Source organism: Pithys albifrons, chromosome Z, assembly GCF_047495875.1.
Source record: "Pithys albifrons albifrons isolate INPA30051 chromosome Z, PitAlb_v1, whole genome shotgun sequence".
Lineage (NCBI taxonomy): Eukaryota > Metazoa > Chordata > Aves > Passeriformes > Thamnophilidae > Pithys > Pithys albifrons.
In genome coordinates, this window is record NC_092497.1 from 3,688,526 (window position 1) to 3,706,932 (window position 18,407).

An 18,407-nucleotide genomic window follows, 5' to 3' on the forward strand; every position below is an offset into this window, starting at 1 on the left:
TTTTCCTTATTTGCAATTATTTCAGGGCAGAGATTAATAGTGAAAGTATTCCAAGTTAATTAGGAAAACACTGAACTCATACAAACTGAGATGAGAGAACAGCATCTCAGGAGCCACTGTAGGCCATCAGAGTGGACAACCTGCCAGAGCTTGTGAATTTTCTAAACTTTGTTTCTATGATTTTCTATGCTTTGCCTCAGAGGTGGTTCAATCCATAGGAGCATACAGTGCTGGATTAGTTAGCAGATGAAGCAGTCACAGAGAGATCCTAGAAAGAGTTTGATTTGATGCTGAGAAAGTAGTTTGGGGTGGGTTGATGACCAAAGATGCTTCCCTGCCCAGGAGGACACTTGTGAGGAGTATGGTCTTCTGATACTACATGGTATTAGCAATCTGGTGAAAAGATACCAGAAGCAGGAAAGCTTGAACACCTCACAGATGTTCCCCCATGCCCTGACCCCTCCAAAGGAAGAAATCCAACATCTCGACCATTGCTCCTCAGTGCTACATCATGGCTGTGAGGTGGCACCACCAAAGTACAGGACAGCAATGGCGATGGGAGCTGAATCTCAGAAAAGATCTAGCAGGAGAAGAGAACAGTCCTCAGACACTGCAGCAGCAATCATGAAACTTGACAGTTCACAGACACTTCAAAGGCAGCCTTTCTGCAGGCCTTTTACTAAATGTGGTTAGAGTTGGAGGCCAGTAGCTTATACATCACAGATCCCGATAAAAAACAGTAAGAGAAGATGCCATCACTTTTGCAAATTGTTGTCAAAAGCTGGGGCTATGCATATATTAAAGAGAGAGAGAGAGAGAGAAGAGATAAAAAAGCCCCATCACATTTGAGATTTTTGGAGCAGCTCTACTACAGCAATATGAAGCAACAGCTGTCAAAACAGCAATTGGAGGGGTCATCTTTGTGGTTGGATGAGCTGCTTCCACCAAGACCAACCTTTCCCAGAAAGCTTCAGAAGGGAAGAATGTGAGAAGACATTAAGTTATCTACCCTGCCTGAGCATTGTTGACCTTGAGGAGATGAGATTTAATTTCCACATGCAGGTTGCTGAGCCATTGGGGAAGATGGTGGACCATTTTGGAGAAGGAGGAGGAGGAAGAGGGAAAAAGATGAAATGTGGCATTTCTGTAGAGGAACTTGAGGATATTGAGGCTGACTGTACAATGTTACCCAACTGCTCTCAGAAGCAACTTGGAAAAGAAACTTAAAACTGTGCTACAACCAGGTCCCAGGCCCACAGTCACAGCATGAGGCTTCAGGGAGTGGAAAATACCCCTTGGCCTAGAGCTCCTCATCTCTGATGCTCAGGGAGGACAAGGTTGCCTCCTGTCATTCCCTTGTCCATAACACAGGCCCTGGGGCAGCTTTCCCTGCAGGGTTCTGAAGAGGGATGTTCCATCTGCTTCTGGAGTGGAAATCCCACCTGGGTGGCAAGTTCTGCCCTACTGGTGTCTGGGGACACAATTTGGACCAGAGATGTTTCTGTTCCTTCAGTGACACGCACAGCGCTAAAGTGTGAAACCTCCTTTTGACTATAGGGCTCATGGCACAATCCATTTTTAACTTTTAAGAATATTCTGGGGAAAAAAAAAGAACAGAATTGGAGCATGTTTTTCTCCATTTTTCTCCATTACCATAAAGAGGGTTTGTGAATGCATGGTATTAGTATCCCAAAGCTATTAAACTCCTTGGTGATGGGAAACAGATGGAAAATAAGACAAAAGAATTCACAACTCATGTTAGACTGAATTGAATTCCTTTAATTTCACACAATGAATAACATATGAATAGGATTAACTTTTTTTTACTTTTTTTTTTTTTTGTTAAGTGCTCTATACTGTGCTAACCTGATTTGGTAGCGAAAAGACTGAGCTTTGTTTTAGAAAAAAATGTTTAAAAACCAACATCTAAGATCATGAAGGAGCATGACATTAAAGCATGCCAGATGTATCTAAGCCTCAAAGAACATCAAGTCCATATCCATTTTTAAATGTACAAAAATGCTTCATGAATAAAAACTGTTACAAAAAGAACATTTCAAACAATGTACAAGTTTTTTTCTTGCCTCTATATTCAATAAAATACAAATACATTTTTTTGCTCTAAAATATGTTTACATACAATCAAAGTAGAACATGCAAATTACACTTTAAAAAAGGCTTTTAAAAACCACTTATGAATACAAACTAAAAATTAGCCAGCACGACTTATAGAACAATCTTGTGCCCCATTTGTTTGATTTTTTTAATTTTTTTGAAATACAGTATATACATATTTAACACTTCATGTGCATTTATTATTTAAGAAATAGCTTAAAAAATAAAGAAAAAGAAAAGTAAAACAAACCAACATGGGATTGAACTTTTTCCCCATGTTGTCCAATTGGCAGCTCTTTTCATGGTTTTATATTTTTTTCTTTTTCTTTTTTTTTTCTATTTAGTGTTTTGTAAAACCTAGGCAGGCATCTTAAGATCTCCAATATGTGTCTTTTGTTGAAATGTGCTTCTAATTGTCTCAGAACTGCTGCACCCCAGTTTTTGGATAATATGGAAGGAAGAGGCATTACAAGGGCAAGATGTTTGTTTCCTCAATTCAGAAAACCATCTTGGTTTTGGTTTTGTTTTGCTTTGCTGTTTTTGTTTTGTTTTGTTTTTCCTTTTTCCTGTCTTTTTTTAGTTGTTCTTTTCACTCTTCAAGATGCTCCTTAAATAGGCTTAAGTGCAATCCTGATACCGGGCCTGTGAATATAAGAGCTGGGGAAATCCTTGTATACAGAACAGCAATTTTCTTTTATTTGGTGTATTACTGTAGTGCTCAGAAGACCCAGTGATGCACCAGTACCTCATTGCACCAGACGATACCCAAAAAATCACAGGCAGAATATTCTACATGAATGGTCCAACACACTGTTGACAAACGGAGTCATGGGCCATGCTGTAGGATACCTGAGTAGCTGATGACTGTTTTCATTGTGTTTTTATTTTCTAATTGATTTTCTTAATGCTTTTTCTCTTTATTGACAGTTACCCAAAAACATGCAAGGTGCTTCACAGTAAATTTGATATTGAAGGGCTCAAGAAACTGGCAGCATGAAGGTCTTGGAGACACAAGTGGTCTTTATTTTTCCTCTCTCCCCACACACTTATCCCCATTACTGGTTTTATACTTGGTTGAGGAATAAAAGACCAACAGAAAAGATGCAAACCCGTGGCCTCATTTCATATGGCTCACAGCCACGTGATTTTGTTTTGCGTTTTTACTGAAGCATGCTCAGATGTGTGTTAATCAGAGAGATAGCAGAGGTGTTTGAAAGGTCTTTTTGGTCTTAGTAAGCAAAAGGGTTTTCACCCCAGTCTTATACAGTTCTTGGAAATGTGTGGAGAGAATTTAGAGAGTTCCTCAGTAAATCTTCCTACTAGTGTGGGGGGGAAAAAATTCTAAAAGCTCATTACTGGAATATTGTTGGGTAATAAACTGCAGGAGTGGGATTTTAGCCTTAAGCCCTAAAACTAAATCCTTTATGATCTGCATGTAGTACATCGCCTTATAATATTATTCTGTCAGCAACTTGCTTATCATCTTTATAGACTATGCAACATGCAGAACACAAATTCTGAGTGCCATCTAACAGTATTTTCAGTCTGCTTGGTATGACATTAACAAGCTAATTTTCCTGTCAGCCAAGGACTGGCTGCACAAGGGTGTTGTGTGGACAAGCAGCCAAGGCTGCATTACAGCACTGCACTCTACCAGCAGCTTCTTACCATGAAAAACAAACCTTGAGTGCCTGGATAGATCACAACCCATGCTGACAGCTTGCAGTTACCATGACTTGAGTGCTACCCCTAGTTTCTCTAGGACAAAAAGGACCTCTTCATGTTTTTGTTTAATGAGGAGTCTGTGAGGTTGTACCCTCCGAGTGGATGCTCTCCTTAAACACTGTGCCTATAGCAGCATTTTGGATAGCACTTTTTGGAAAGATAAGAGCATTTTTTTCCCAAAGCTCAGGAGCATGGGACACAGCAGCCACTGAATTATCCTTCCCTGAGGGGGCTATATCCTAGAGCACCCAGAAAGATCCAACCCAAATCCAGCCCTTATTGGCACTCTTGACGTCTTTTGAAGCCATGATGGGTGTTCAGTGACAGAATTTGCTCCCTTCAGACCTTTTCTCCACTCACCAAACACTGAAATGTCCTTCAATGTTAATAAAGACATCATGAGATAAAACTAGGGTAAGTTGTTGTCTGGCTTAGTTTCAGCTACGTGGAATACCAAACTTAAGTTTTCTTTTGTCATTGTAAGTGACACTGTCACCTACTTTCAGCCTCAAATAAGATTGGAAAAAAAAAGATTTCTAAATTAACTAAACCTCAACCCAATGTTTTTTAAGGAAGAAGTGAGGAGCTCAGTGAGGTTTAAGCATTTATTTCCTGCAGGCCTACAGCTTCAGTCAGTAACACTGTGCTAATTCAAGAGAACTGAAAAGCAAAATTGTTTGTAACAGAACGAGCAACCATTCAATTTATTTCTAAGCTGCATTCATTGGAAAAAAAAGCACAAATGCTTATGATGCACAATGCAAAACAAAAATTGGAAACAAAATTTTGCGATCCTTCTTATCAGTCTTAAGGAGTTAGGATCTCAAGATTTGTTCCAGTCTTAAAAAAAATAAAAAGAAATACATCCCCTGTTCCAGCTCCCCGACGCAATCCTATCCCCAAATGTATTCAGTTTTAATAAGCTAAGGTGCTATCACAGAAGAAAAATCAGTCTCTAAAAAATAACAAGTTGTATGTTTACAGTGTTCCTCTAACACCATAGTCTTGATATGATTTTTGTAAATAAATAACAGAATAGAAACACAATATTTTTGTGGGGACTTTTTTGTTGGGTTTGGGGTTTTTTCATGTTTTTTTTTCTTTTTGTGGTTTTTTTTGCATGTGTGTTTTTATTGTGTTTTTTGAGATTTTTTTAGAATTTTTCTTTTTTCTCTTTTTTTTTTTTTTAAAGTGTCGTGCTATATGAAGATTCCTTGGCAATAAACCAATTCAAGATTTCTCAAGAAAGGGAATAGCAAGTTGGCTTTTGAACCATTAAATAGTTCCAATCCCCATTTCCTTGCTGTAATCTTCCCTCTCTGTTCCCATTTTAATATCCATCTTGACATGCCAGGTGTTGAGTGTACTGCAGGACGTTAAAGAGAAATGATATAAAGTTGAAAGTACCAATTTCAAATTTCAACAAGTAACTTCTATTTTTAAAAAGCATTGACACTGCAATGGAACAGCTTCCTGTTCAGTCTTTGTTTTAGCTAAACATTTTAGTTGGGCTGTGGAAATGGAGCTTGGGTTTTTACCCAAGTTAAATCAATGGGCAACGGACAACTCGAATGAGAAATGTACAATTTGAACTGACCATTTAAAGAGACGATTTGTCACACACAGTTTGCATCCATGCAGACTGAGAGGTTTATAATTACATTATGTACAAAAAAAATTATTTTTTAGTTTATTAAGGCAACCACAACTTGGAGAACGTGTCCAAAGTGGCATTAATACAATTGCAGTGGTGATACCCTTTGAACATTTTTATTTCTATTTTTAGATAAGAACACTTATTCCTTTTAAATTTTAAGAAATAATTGCCAAGAAAGGACCTATTATTGATAGGGTCTGTTCTATACTTTTTTAAAACAATCTACTTTATCTATTTCATTTAAAAGATAATATCAAGGCATTGCTAAACAATGCAAATTAATTGGATCCTGGGTTTCCCATCAATTTTACTGGGAACTGCAGATGGTACAAATGGGTAGGTTTGGGCCATGTCTTTTTATTTTATTTTTTTCAGTTCTATTTTTCTTTTTATGCTTTTTATTTCTTTTTTGGTGATTTCTTTCATGTTTACTATAACTCTATTCCCCAGAAGTGTCTTGCTGTTCTCTACTCATATGTACCGAGCATCAAAACAACTTGGTTGATGGATGACCCCTTTTTCACATGCCATTGCCAAGTTGCTTCATATAAACATGCTAACATAACTGAATATCCATGTATACCTTATTTTAAATGCTGTGATATTCCGTCGGTCCTTGGGATAGCACTCGGAATGAGTGTGCATGCGTGTAAGGCTCTAATTTTCTATTGCCTATATTGCAGCTAGTTGTAACTAGGCAAGTAAACGAGAAAGAAAGATATAGTTCTAGCAAGAGTCAGGCACTCTGGGTTATGCTGTCCCAAAGCCTGGTAGGTATGTAAAACTGGAAAAAAAAATAAAATTCAAACAGATTATAACCCATATCACAGTTGAGAAAATTACATTATTTTTGTAGTTTTTTCTTTTTTCTTTTTCTACAGTCATTTCTGCTATGGTAAAGTTACTCTTAGTTTCACCTGGCCTGCTAAACAGAATCAGAGTCGAGCATGCAGCCCCTAGTGACAACGTTCAGCTCTCTGCGAGGATGACCTCCCGCCTTTGGGTACGGTATGAGAACAGCAAGGCTGAGATTCAGTTTAGTTTTGGAAACTCTGCAGAGTAGATGCTTTTACCAGCTGTCACACACACCTCCCTCCCCTTTATCCCCCACTTTTCCCGCACCCTTTCCCCCTCTTCCCTTTCGGGGGTGGGCTTGGATTAAAGCGATGAGGAGGAAGATGCGCGCTCTGACTGGCAGAGGTCTCTGCAATGAGTTCTGTCTGCTGAAGGGATGGGTGAGTCTGGTGCTGCCGAAGGGGCGAAACGGACTATACACCTCCCGTCCCTCAGTCCTGGCGTGCTCTGCTACTGGCACCCGATGTCCGACGAGGTGCCCTGGCCTTAGGGAAGGCCTTCACTTTCATTTCCCCTGCCCTTTCGGTACCGCTTCACTTTCACATCCTCCTCATCCTCCTGCAGGGACTTGCTTTTTCTTTTCCCAACCCGGGGTGTCCGGGGTAGAGGGAGAGGGAGTGGAGCAGGTGGAGGAGGAAGAGGAGGTGGCAGGGGTGGCGTCTCTCGAGCCATGTGTATGACAGCCTCAATGGTGGCCATGATAGTATCTTGAGTGGCTGCTTGCTCCAATATTAAAGGGTTGAGTGTTGGTCTCTGACCTCTTTTGCTGGGAAGGTCAATGCATTTTTCCAGAACGGGCATTTGGTCTCTGGAGTCTTCGTCGAAGGAAAGGGGTTGCTTCCGAGGACGCCCTCTCCGCTTCTTGACGAAGTTATTGCCTGTCTTTGATTGTCTCTGCAGCCGCTTGGCTTTCAGGATCTTGTTCACATGATCCAAGTTCTTCTTTGTGGACAGGATCTTGGTGTAGTTGCACATCTTGCGCACCTCGCACTGGATTGCTTCAATTTCACGGCGCTTGAACCTTTTCTTCAATGGTGAGCTGGCTGCTGGGAGACAAGGAGAGAAACAGGGGTAGGTCAAGCAACAGTCATTAGAAATTCTTCTTTGACTCTTTCCAGTATAATGAAGAGTGGATGAAAATACAATTTTGCTATCGAGTAGTTTTAAGAGGTTTCTCTCTGTCTCTTCTAAAGAAACAAACCTTTTGTACAGCAATGTTTTAAAATGGGCTTACTTCATTCTCACTTCAAAACTTCTAGTGGGAGGGAAGGAAGCTTAACGCAGCTGTCATATTGGCCCATCTTAACTATTAAAACTTTCTATATCCTAAAAATACAATCCTGATATCTTCAGCCTGGCCCTTAATTTTTGTCATGAATGCCAGTTAGCATGAGAAGTGTTTGCTACTGAAACTAGTGGGCAGAGACTAGCTGTGTATGTCACTTCATCTGTGGCAAACTCATTACCCCTGCCTGGGTTTCTCTACTATCATCTCTGCAGATACTAGCTGGAACTACTCAGTCATATAATTGACTTTAATGGCCCCCAAAGTAAGCTTACTCCTGGTTCAGATCACTTACTTTAGATCTGAATGAAGTCCAAAGTAGTTAAGTCTCTTGCCAAGGTCACGTTGTGAGTCATTGTCAGAGCTGGAAAGACTACCCAGCATTTCTTGGCTCATGGTCCTTTGCTTAGGACATGAGACCTTGCTTGTTTTGCCTAAATTGTCTCATTGTCCTTTGCTGAACATGGCATCTGTTCAGACTTCAGGATTTGCACACAGATTAGAAGTAACTACCCCTTTGTGATGGAAACAGAATGTATTAATTCTGCTTTTGCAATAACTGGTGCTCCCTTTCATTCCTAACATATCCGTTCTGCGCTGCTGGAAAAGAAATGATGGAGTTCAGAATTTCTTTTCAGTGAAGAATAAAACATCCCACTAAATTAACCTCAGCCCACATCTACTTGCAAACTTAATTTACACCTGACTGTCAAGCAGTCATTTTGGGTTTGAAATCCTTGAAGTTTCCCGAGCAGCCAAGATTTCGAGAAAGGTTCATTTGGGGGTTATCACTCCCTTCACGGCTAACAGGCTAATCTTCTAGCAGTAGTTTAAATAAAGTTGCTATTGTAGCATTTTCTGTAGATAACCAGGAGCTGTCATGTGGTAGAATCTCCTCTTGCTCTCTATGGGCTATGACAGATTCAGCATATAAACCTCATTCACTGGCCTCTCCTCTTGAAGAACATAAATTATTGGCTCTTATACCACCATGTTGCTTGGATTCAGTGAAGAGCTTGCATAAACAAACCCAAGTTACAATGTAAGAAGTAGGAGTGAGTCATAAACAAAACACAGACATATGCTCTCTTATAAATAAAGACCTGGGATGGCCAACTTCCCAAAATCTGGTTCTCATTAATTACAAAACAAAATACATTTTCCATATGTAACCCACTCCCCACACCAAAAAGAAAAATAAAACCCACTTGCAGTCACAGAGGACAAAAAAAAAAAAAAAAAGAGGAATGCAGTCATTATGGTACCAAAGGAAAAGAGAAAGGAAATGAAATATCCAAGTTGCTCAGGAGTAGCTAATTAGTTGCACGGCATTCCTCCCAAGTAGGTCACCCCCAAAAACTGTGGATACAAGGTCCCTGAAGGCAAGTGGCAGTGAGTTATTTCTCAGAAATTTGATCAAAAAAGGTTAAATCCCTGTCATGGAAAAGGATTGCTCTCATCTGTCCTCACTGGTGATTGACATAAGGAGTACCAATATCTTCAGCCTTAAGCATTCAAATCCTTTGAGTCTCCTCCAGATCTGACAGTAGCTTCAGGTCAGAAGATCTAAAAAATCAAACATTTGGCACACTCTTCACACTCACTGTCCACGTTTTGTCTTTTATTGCTATTGTTAGGGCACATTTTCAAGCTTTTTTTTCCCCACTAACAGTCATATTTGAGTTGCCTTTTTTTTCCCCAAAAAAGTAATGCTGATTTCTTTCAGTTGATGATGGGAAATTTAGCAGAAGTACAGGAAAACTTGCAAGGTTCATGGTGATACCAGGAGATTTGGCTTTGGTCTCAATTTTCATTGGAAAGAAAGTAAGCCGAAGTAAAGGAAACAAATTTGAAATAAAATATTAGCCTGCAAAGATTTTCTGTCTTTACTGATATTTATCTGTAGCCAGTTGTTTCTGCAGATTAATTTTACCACCTGATTGTGATCAGTGGAGACTTGATGTGTACAGTGGGTGGTGGATGACTTTCACTTCTAAAATGGGAACTCAAAAGAATTCAAGGTGACCATACACATCCTTTTGACAGCCTGACATTGGTCAAGAGCATCACAGCACTCCTGTATATCCTGAAATCCATGGAGCATCTTAGGCACTCAAGAGTTCACTCACGCAGAGTGTTCTGAATGGAGCCTGATGGTGAAGAAACAGTACGCTAGTGGAGCAAAGGTAGGCTGTTGCTTTCTGTCAAACCTCCCTCTCAGTGTCTTCCTTCATATTTAGATAGGTTTTTTTTTCTCTTACACACCTCTGCAAGCTCACAGTCTGTTTCTTTTTGCCCTGAAACTCCTTTCTCAACTTGGGGGGGTGAGGGGAGGAACAGTTCTATGTTGTTCTGTGCTTGCTTACTGCACTAATTTTTCCTTTTTTAGTGCTTTGGGATGTTATGAATTTCTCAGGAAACTTGTTAAAAGCTACTAATAATGCTTTTGCTTTTCTCTGCAGCAAACCTTGGAACTTACAGGCTCTAGAAAGCATTTGAGTTCTGTTACATAGTCTGCCAATACTCATAATGCATGTACTGAATAAGTAAATATGCTTTCAAGTGAGTCCTTTAAAATGAGATATTAGGAAATTCACCATTATTTTGACTATTAAGTGTCCAGGACATCTGATTCTAGATTTGGTCTAGGGAGACTGTGTAGAAAGAGTCTGATGGGTCTTCAGGGAGAAGATTTGATGAGGTGTGCATATGACAAAATATCAGGGACATCTGCCAAAGTAAACCACTATTGAAGTGAGAACCATTAGGTGTTATCAACTCATCTGGAAGCTCTTGGTGAGCAATCTTTGATATAAAATATTTTTCTATTGCTAGGTGATACACTGGACTGCTGAAAAACAAAGTTAAGTATTAATCTTTTCCATTTTTTTCAGACAGACCCTGCCCAACCCTGGACCCAAGTTGGTCTGCATTGGTTTTGGGTTTTATTTTTCTGTTCATGCACATATTTAGCTGTTTACACATGGAAATCTTGCTTTGGAAGAAAGACGTCTGTCTTGCTCTATCTGGTGGAATTAATTTAGAAAGGGTTGGGGAGGCAGTGGGGAACAATAACTCTGTGTCTGCATGCAGGCATATGAAAAAGTGAATATGCTTGTATGGAGATGATACAACACGTGGTAACCTCCAGGCATCAGGGATGCATAGGGGAATGCTTTTTTGCCTGGGCATATGGATCTCCCTACACCTCCCCAGGATGCATGGCCACATGCTGCTTCCACAAAGGCCTGAAACTATTGTTTGGCAAAATCCAGCCCAAAATGAAGAGAAACTAGAAACATGTGATGCAGCACAAATGCTTGTACTTCATCCTTTTCATGCTCTTCAAACAAGCTCACCTAGCTGCCCCAAACAAGCAAGAACTAATGTTAGCCTAAAAACACAGCTTTATACATTTAAAATAAAGCACATGGAGGTCTGGTGTTCCACCCTTCCCCAGGGTACACTGATGAAGTGAGGCTCAGTCTCACATATTGAAATGGTCACAGATCATGCCAGGAAGTCGTGCAGGATTGATATGATATTGGAAATAGCTTCTTAGGCAAAGAGAAAAAGTGGTAGTAAAAATCTACATTTCCAAGAGTAGCTTAGAAGTGGCTGAAAGACCCACTCCAGCACAGTGATGGTGAGTGAAGAAAGAGGTAAGCCCAGGTAGATCAGACCCTTTGGATGCTCTCCACTGGTGCCCTAACTTTATTCGGGATGACTGTTATATCTAAAGCTCTACCTTACTAACTGTAAGCCCCACCTTACTACCGGTAAGCCACCCTCAGAGCTGCCTGAAGCCACTTGCAAGAACATGGCACAGAGAAGAGTTTGCTCAAAGCTGGCTCAGTTTTTTCACTTGGTTTGAATGGATGAATTTTCAAAGAGCTCCCTATTAATTACAGGAAACCCATAGCACTGTCCTGTTTTCCCATTAACACAGTTTCTTTCAATTTTCAACTAAATTATTTCAACATCTGGGCTACAGATAAACCAACAATTTAATTAGACTTCTGAAAATGGAAAGAATGAACTATGCAGTCAAGCATATGCTTTCATCTTGAAACGGATCATAAAATATTTGTGTGATTTCATTCTCCACTGCTTTAAAAATCTGTCCTTAGTTTATATATAGGGAAGTATTAAAGACAAAACAGACAACTCTGATTTTTTGATATAAAAATTTATCTTTATAGAGGGTATTCTACAGCATGGAACCCTTGTTTTCATCATTTATTCAGGGAATGAGAGGGAAATCAAAATGAGTGCATTGAAACAGCACTTTCAACTGAATAATTAAATATGTAATTATTCTGATAATCAGTGATACAAATACAATTTTGGGAATGTGGCATCAAAAGTTTGATGAGACTATGAAACTCCTAATGGTTGCGTGTAAGGTAATGTACTGTAAGTTACTCATTCATTGGAAATTAAGACACAACGAAAGATGAATTTCTCTGTCCATGCCAAAGAAAAGGTGTGATGATGCCTGAATGACCTGGCTCAATTTCTGGCTGTATAAGGATATCACCTTTCTCATCTCATTCAAAATAGAAGCACAAAATAGAAATTGATAAAAAAGCATGCTATTCTGACTTATTTATTCTGATATTTTAAATTACTGTTCACTGCCCCAGAAAATGTTGCATTTGCAAGACAGAACATTATGCTAAAATCACTGAAGTATGCAGCAAGAAAATCTTATCTTCTCCTTAGCTATTTGCTGTGTATCTGTTAGTTTATGCTAGAGGGATGAGAACATTCAAAGAGGGGCTGAGAAAGGAACCTGAGTCTTGCTCCAGAGTCCCCTGCCAGGCACAGGTATGGTGGTATGTAAATGAAATATTTTTGATATGCCACGATACAATCACGATAAAAAGCATCAGAAAAGTTATAGCCTGATTATCACATTAGATATGTACATTTGCTGCTACTTCTCCAATCAGAAAGAGCAGTACATGCACAGATTATGCAGTTCCAGGAGGAAGAAGACAGAGAAGCAACAGAAGGAATGGAGGGGAACAGCATTACCTGCTTCAGATGTTGCTGCTGATGAAGGTAGGAGAGATAATACTGGACTTGGCATTGCAACACTGTCAACAGCTGTTGGTTTCCTTCTGGTCATCACATTACAGGCAGTACTTTCCATTTTACCATGAAGTGAAGTCTGGTCTGCTTTTAAGTGGGGACCTGCAATTCCTGGGAAAGGAACGAAAGTTTGCATGAATGTTGGTATAGTAACATCTCTGGGGAATATCTGGAAAATGAGTAGCCAGTTGCTGCTCAGCTCTCATGCTACATTGATATATTTCCACATTTCATAGAATCATAGAATCAGTTGGGTTGGAAGAGACCTCTGAGATCCCCAAGTCCAACCTTTAATCCAACCCCACTTTGATTACTACATCATGGCACCAAGTGCCACTTCCAGTCTCACCTTAAAAACCTCCAGGATCTGAGAATCCGCCACCTCCCTGGGCAGGCCATTCCAATGCCTGACCACTCTCTCTGGAAAGAATTTCTTCCTGATATCCAACCTAAACCTCCCCTGGGAGAGCTTAAGCCCATGCCCTCTTGTTCTACTGTTGGTTGCCTGAGAGAAGAGACCAATTCCCACCTGGCTACAACATCCTTTCAGGTAGTTGGAGAGAGTGTATCTTCCTGTAATACAGTCTTGATAGGATCATCATTCATTTTTTTTTTAATATTTTTGCTGAAGGATATACCATCACCAGTCTCTATAAACAATGGTAAACAAAAAACCCCTCAATTCCACATTACTACTTTTTCTTCTAAAAATACACATACACCCTGATGTAGGTATAAGGACAGACATGCTTCATATCTCTATTTAGTGGGACTGACTATTTCTCTTTCCCTGGGTAGTTTAGTCTCCACATGTTCTTACATACTTCTCTTTTATAAACACCTCACTTAGTGGGTATTTAATCTGTGTAAGTAACAGGCATCAGGAACAACTTCAATATGTAATTCCCTGTCTAAAGCCCATTACACTCACTACTCAGGAATTCCCCCTCTAGTTAGAATTTACTTTAAAACTAATCAAAGAGAAGGGAGTTCAAAAAGAAAGAGGACTTTGTAGTACATCTTTCTATCTAGAGTTTACAATGCAAAATAATAAATGAGTTGTAGAAATATACTAAAGAGGTCAAATATTCCAGAAAAAGAAAAGTTGTGCACTTAGGTCTGGTAGAGTCCTCCTCTTTACAATGTTTTTCAAACTCTCATATTTTGTACCCATTTTGTTTGCTTGTAAATGTGTCAAATTTAAACTGTTGGGATTGAAATTTGAAAACCTCTCTCAGTCTCTGTTATGCTGGGCTTCAATAAGACCAGGACAGCTAAAGGATTACCTTGAAGATTCATAAATTCCTTCTCAAATATCAGCCTGCACACGAGCCTCAGATGAAATGCATCAGATTTTGGCAATTAAATTACACAAAGAATTTTAAAAAATCATATAGTGACTAAGGTTGGAAGGCTCCTCTTGAGACCATCTAGTCCACTTCACCCTGCTCAAGGGTCAGACTCAGGGTCAGGCAGAACAGGTTACACTGACCATGTCTGGTCAGTTTAGAATATATCCAAAGAGACTACACAACCTCCCTGTAGAACCTGTTCATTCTCTCAGTAAAACTGTGTTGTTCAGACATAAGCTGTGTTTCAGTTTGTGCCCACTGCCTCTTGGCTGTCACTTTGTGCCACTGAGAACAGTCTGGCTCCATCTTCCCTACACTTTCCCATCAGACATTTGCACACAGTAAGATCACCCTGAATCTTCTCTTCTTCAGGCTGAATATCCTAGATCTCTGAGCCTTTCCTCATAAGAGAGATGCCCTAGATCCTTAATAATCTTTGTGGCTCTTTGTAGGACTCCCTCCCATATGTCCATGTTCCTCTGGCATATCAATCACTTGACTCAGTTTTGAACTTCTCCAGATTCATTGAGTCTGTTCTTTACCACAGGACCCTGGTCATTAATTAACATGTCAAATATTTTTAGTCTCCGTATCAAAGCCTGGGGTGCACCTCTAATGACTAGTTTCCAGATGGACTTTGTGCTACTCATCACCCCCTTTGAGTCCAGCCAGTTTTCAGCCCATAACAGTGTACATTAAACTAGGCTGTATTTCACAATTTTGTCTATGAGAATTAATAGAACACAGTGCAAAATCTCTTGGTTAAGAAACATCAGATTGGTAAGCCACGATTTCCCCTTCACAGATCTATGAAACTGCTCCTGATCATCTTTTCCTTCATCTGTTTGGGTATGCTCTCCAGGAATGTTTACTCCGCCAAATTCCCAGGGACTGAGATGAGACCAACTGGCCTATTGGTCTGTCTCTTTCTCCTTGCCCTTAATGGAATGACATTAGCTTTATTTTAGTTCTCGGGATCCTCTCCTGATCACCATGACCTTTCAAAACCAACCAAGACTGCCCTTACTATGATGCCAGCCAGATGCCTCAGCACTTTGGATGGATCCTGACAGATCCCATCAACCTATGCATGTCCGGCTTGTTTAACTCTTTCCTAATCAGATCTTCCTCCACCAAGAATAAGTTTCTTTTTATCACCTGTCTCAGAGACCTGGGATTCTCAAAGGCCAGTCTTATTAGTAGAGAGAAAGGCAGAGAAGACAATGAATATCTCAGTCTTCTCTTGGCCTTTTCCCACCAGGGCCCCTGTTTCATTCACTAAGGGGCCCATATTTTCCCTAGGCTACTTTTTTGCTGTTTATGTACCTGTAGGAACATGGCTTGTTATCCTTCTCCCCTAGATTCAACACTAGATAGATTTTGATGTCCTAAGCCCATCCCTTCATGCTTGGGCATTGTAGCTCTTGTACTGTGTGTCACCTGCTCCCAATCTTTTTTGTTTCCTTTTCGTATCTGGAGCTGCTTGGTCATTCATGAAAGTTCCCTGAAATCTTTGCTTGTTTGGATCTGCGGCTGTGATCTGGTTTCATGTGATCCAAGCCCCAGGCCAGCAGCAAACCACCCTGCTCAGCAGGTCAGGTCAGTGGAAGGGAGGCTTTAACCCCTGTGGCAATGAACTCCCACAGCACCTAAATGGCACCTTGTTTCTCAAAGACTTTCCACAAGTACTCTGACAGCTACAATCATAGAATCATTATGTCCCACATCCCCCCAGCACTGCCAAGGCCACCACTAACCCTTATCCAAAAAATACCACATCCACATAGCTTTCTAAACCCTCCAGGGATGGGGACTCCACCACTGCTCTGGGCAAGCTGAACCAGGGCTCAACAGTCCTTTCCATGAAGAAATTTTCCCTAATATTCAATCTAAACTTTCCCTGGAACAACTTGAGGCTGTTTCCTCTTCTCCTATAGCTTGTTCTCTGGGAGCAGGGCCTGACTCCCACGTGGTTCCACCCTCGTCTCAGGGACTAGCAGAGAGTGAGAAAGTCCTCCCTGAACCTCCTTTTCTTAAGGATAAACCCCCTCAGCTACTCCTGGTGCTCGTTTCCTAGAAGATCAAGAAGATCTTAAAGTAGAGCCAGAAACAGCTGCACAAACTTCTGTGTCTGTTGGCTGTGCTCAGCCTCCCCAGACATCAAGCAAAAATTCCATATGTATATACTTCCATAGATGCTTGGAGCTGCTATGAACAGTCCCTACCTTTGTCTCTGGCCCATGAAATGAGAAAAATCAGGAGATCTGTGGGTTGTCTCAGAAAACATGGAAGAGATATCTATGAGACACAGACACAGAATTGCTCTGGTGAGAGGAGTCTGAAAGACAGGACTACAGAATAGGCCAGCTTGGGACAGAAGTCCTGTGAACCCATGACCTGGTATCACCCTGTGGACTTCAGGGAGGCAAGAGTTCTGAGTGTAGAAATAGTCACAAGTGAGACAGTAATGCAGGTAATGGCTTGGTGGAGATACACAGAAGAGTCTCTGTCTATTACACCCTACATCCTCCCGGAACCTCAAAACTGATATGAAGCATATCAAATTGTATTCATTAAACTTCAGTCTCTCTCTGCTCAGCTTCTCTAGTGCAAATGAGAACAATAATATACCCCTCATCTCAAGAGCAGTCCTGTGAAAATAAAATTATCAACATTCATGAAACATTCATCTATTCATACCAAGGTTTAGAAATATGGAATAAATGAGACATGATGTCACGCACTGAATAGCAAGAGGAAAATCTAGCTACCAAATAGCTGTTCATTAGGTGAGTGCTATGCATTGAATAAAACAATGTCCTATAAAATAACTGGGATATTTGACTAGGTAATTACACCTGTGGGATCTCACCACTGTGGAACTGTGCATATGCAAACTTGAGGTTTCACTACTTCATAGTGCTTGAGTTTCTGTCTTTACATTATTTATTCATGAATGTAGTTCATGCACAAGAAATGTGTGTTTCTGGGTGCATGTATCAATGCACACACACATATATGCACGTGCATATGGTACATAATAATGCTAACAACCTCATAAATTCAACATCTGGCTCTAATTAAACTGAAGGGCCTCTATAAAGAGTCGTATGAAAACATGCAGATGTAACCTGTTGACCTCTATTGATAAAAAAAAAAAAGTCTGTGAAGCTGTGTTTCAACATATCAAGGGACAGTGATTCATTTTTTCAAAGGTAATCCCTCACAAACCACTTATCCTCTCAAATCTCTACCTGCACACAGTGTTTGCATTAGGGACCTTGATTTATGGATTCCCACTCCTTGGATGGAGAGGCCAACTTCCTGTTGCCGTGGTTACTTGGATCTTGGTTCAAGGTTAAACTACTCCCAAATCAGAATCAGTGGCAGGCGCAGCATCTAACAGCCAGGTTATTGACTACCCTAGGATGCTTAAAGGTCAAAGACCAAAGTGCTGCTTACTGCCTTTGGGGTGAGTCAATATTTTCAATATTTTTATTCTGTTTCTTCTGAAGAAGTAGTTGCTGCTCAATTACCACCTATCTGGGTTTAGCAAGGTCATACAAATCATTGAGGAAAATTCTCCCCCTACAGAAGAGATACAAATGTAATGAATTACTTCAAAGTCTATGTGGTCCAATTGCAGCTCATCACTGGTGCATCATGGGTTCAGACATCTGTCTTTTGTTTTAGGTGCTTGAATTTTTTACCTTGTATCACTCACCTCACCTAAAATTTCATCTAAATTGAGGAAAAACAGTAATTAATGGATCTGGAGCAGCCGATAAGGGAGAACCATCAGCTTTCTTTCATGGATACCAAAATGCAGACACTCAAAAGCACAACTGGAAACCCATGGAGGTGCAACAATTTGTTCACAAGGCTTTACAGCAGTGGATGGACCTGCTGGTGCAGTATCATCACCTTTTTTTGGACCTTTTCTTCCCATTTGGAGTGCTCAGTTCAGAATGCCCTATGCAAAAAAAGACCCTAATTTAACCCATCCGTGAATCAGGTGAAAACAATTCACTTGCAACACCATCACAGAGAAGTCAAAGTTTAAATTCACACACACATTCATTAATTCAGTATATTTTATCATTTGCCATTGCTCCAGGAAGAGAAGATGCTCAAAAGGCTGGAGCACCTTTGCTAAGGGGACAGGCTGAGAAGATCTGAGGTTGCTCAGACTGGAGAAGAGAAGGCTCCAGAGACACCTTAGAGCACCTTCCAGTGCCTGAAGGAAGCTTACAAAAAAACTGAAGAGTGACTTTTTGCACACACAGAAGATTATAGGAAAATAGAGAACTGTTTTAAATTA

At 40.3% G+C, this 18,407-nt stretch overlaps 1 protein-coding gene across 6 annotated transcripts in view; it reads right to left on the reverse strand.

Moving 5' to 3' along the window:
• Positions 1-1,758: 1,758 nt before the first annotated feature.
• Positions 1,759-18,407, reverse strand: part of SETBP1 (SET binding protein 1) — a 267,117-nt gene continuing 250,468 nt past the window's right edge. For 3 of the 6 annotated variants that reach the window (XM_071580211.1, XM_071580209.1, XM_071580207.1), the window contains 2 exons: positions 12,678-12,845; positions 1,759-7,395 (listed from right to left, as the gene is read on the reverse strand). In XM_071580211.1, the coding sequence (XP_071436312.1) occupies positions 6,839-7,395; positions 12,678-12,845 (725 nt within the window). In that variant the 3' untranslated portion in view covers positions 1,759-6,838. Of the gene's footprint in view, positions 7,399-12,677; positions 12,846-18,407 lie in introns of all 6 variants that reach the window. The other 3 variants (XM_071580210.1, XM_071580208.1, XM_071580206.1) reach the window with 1 other exon arrangement.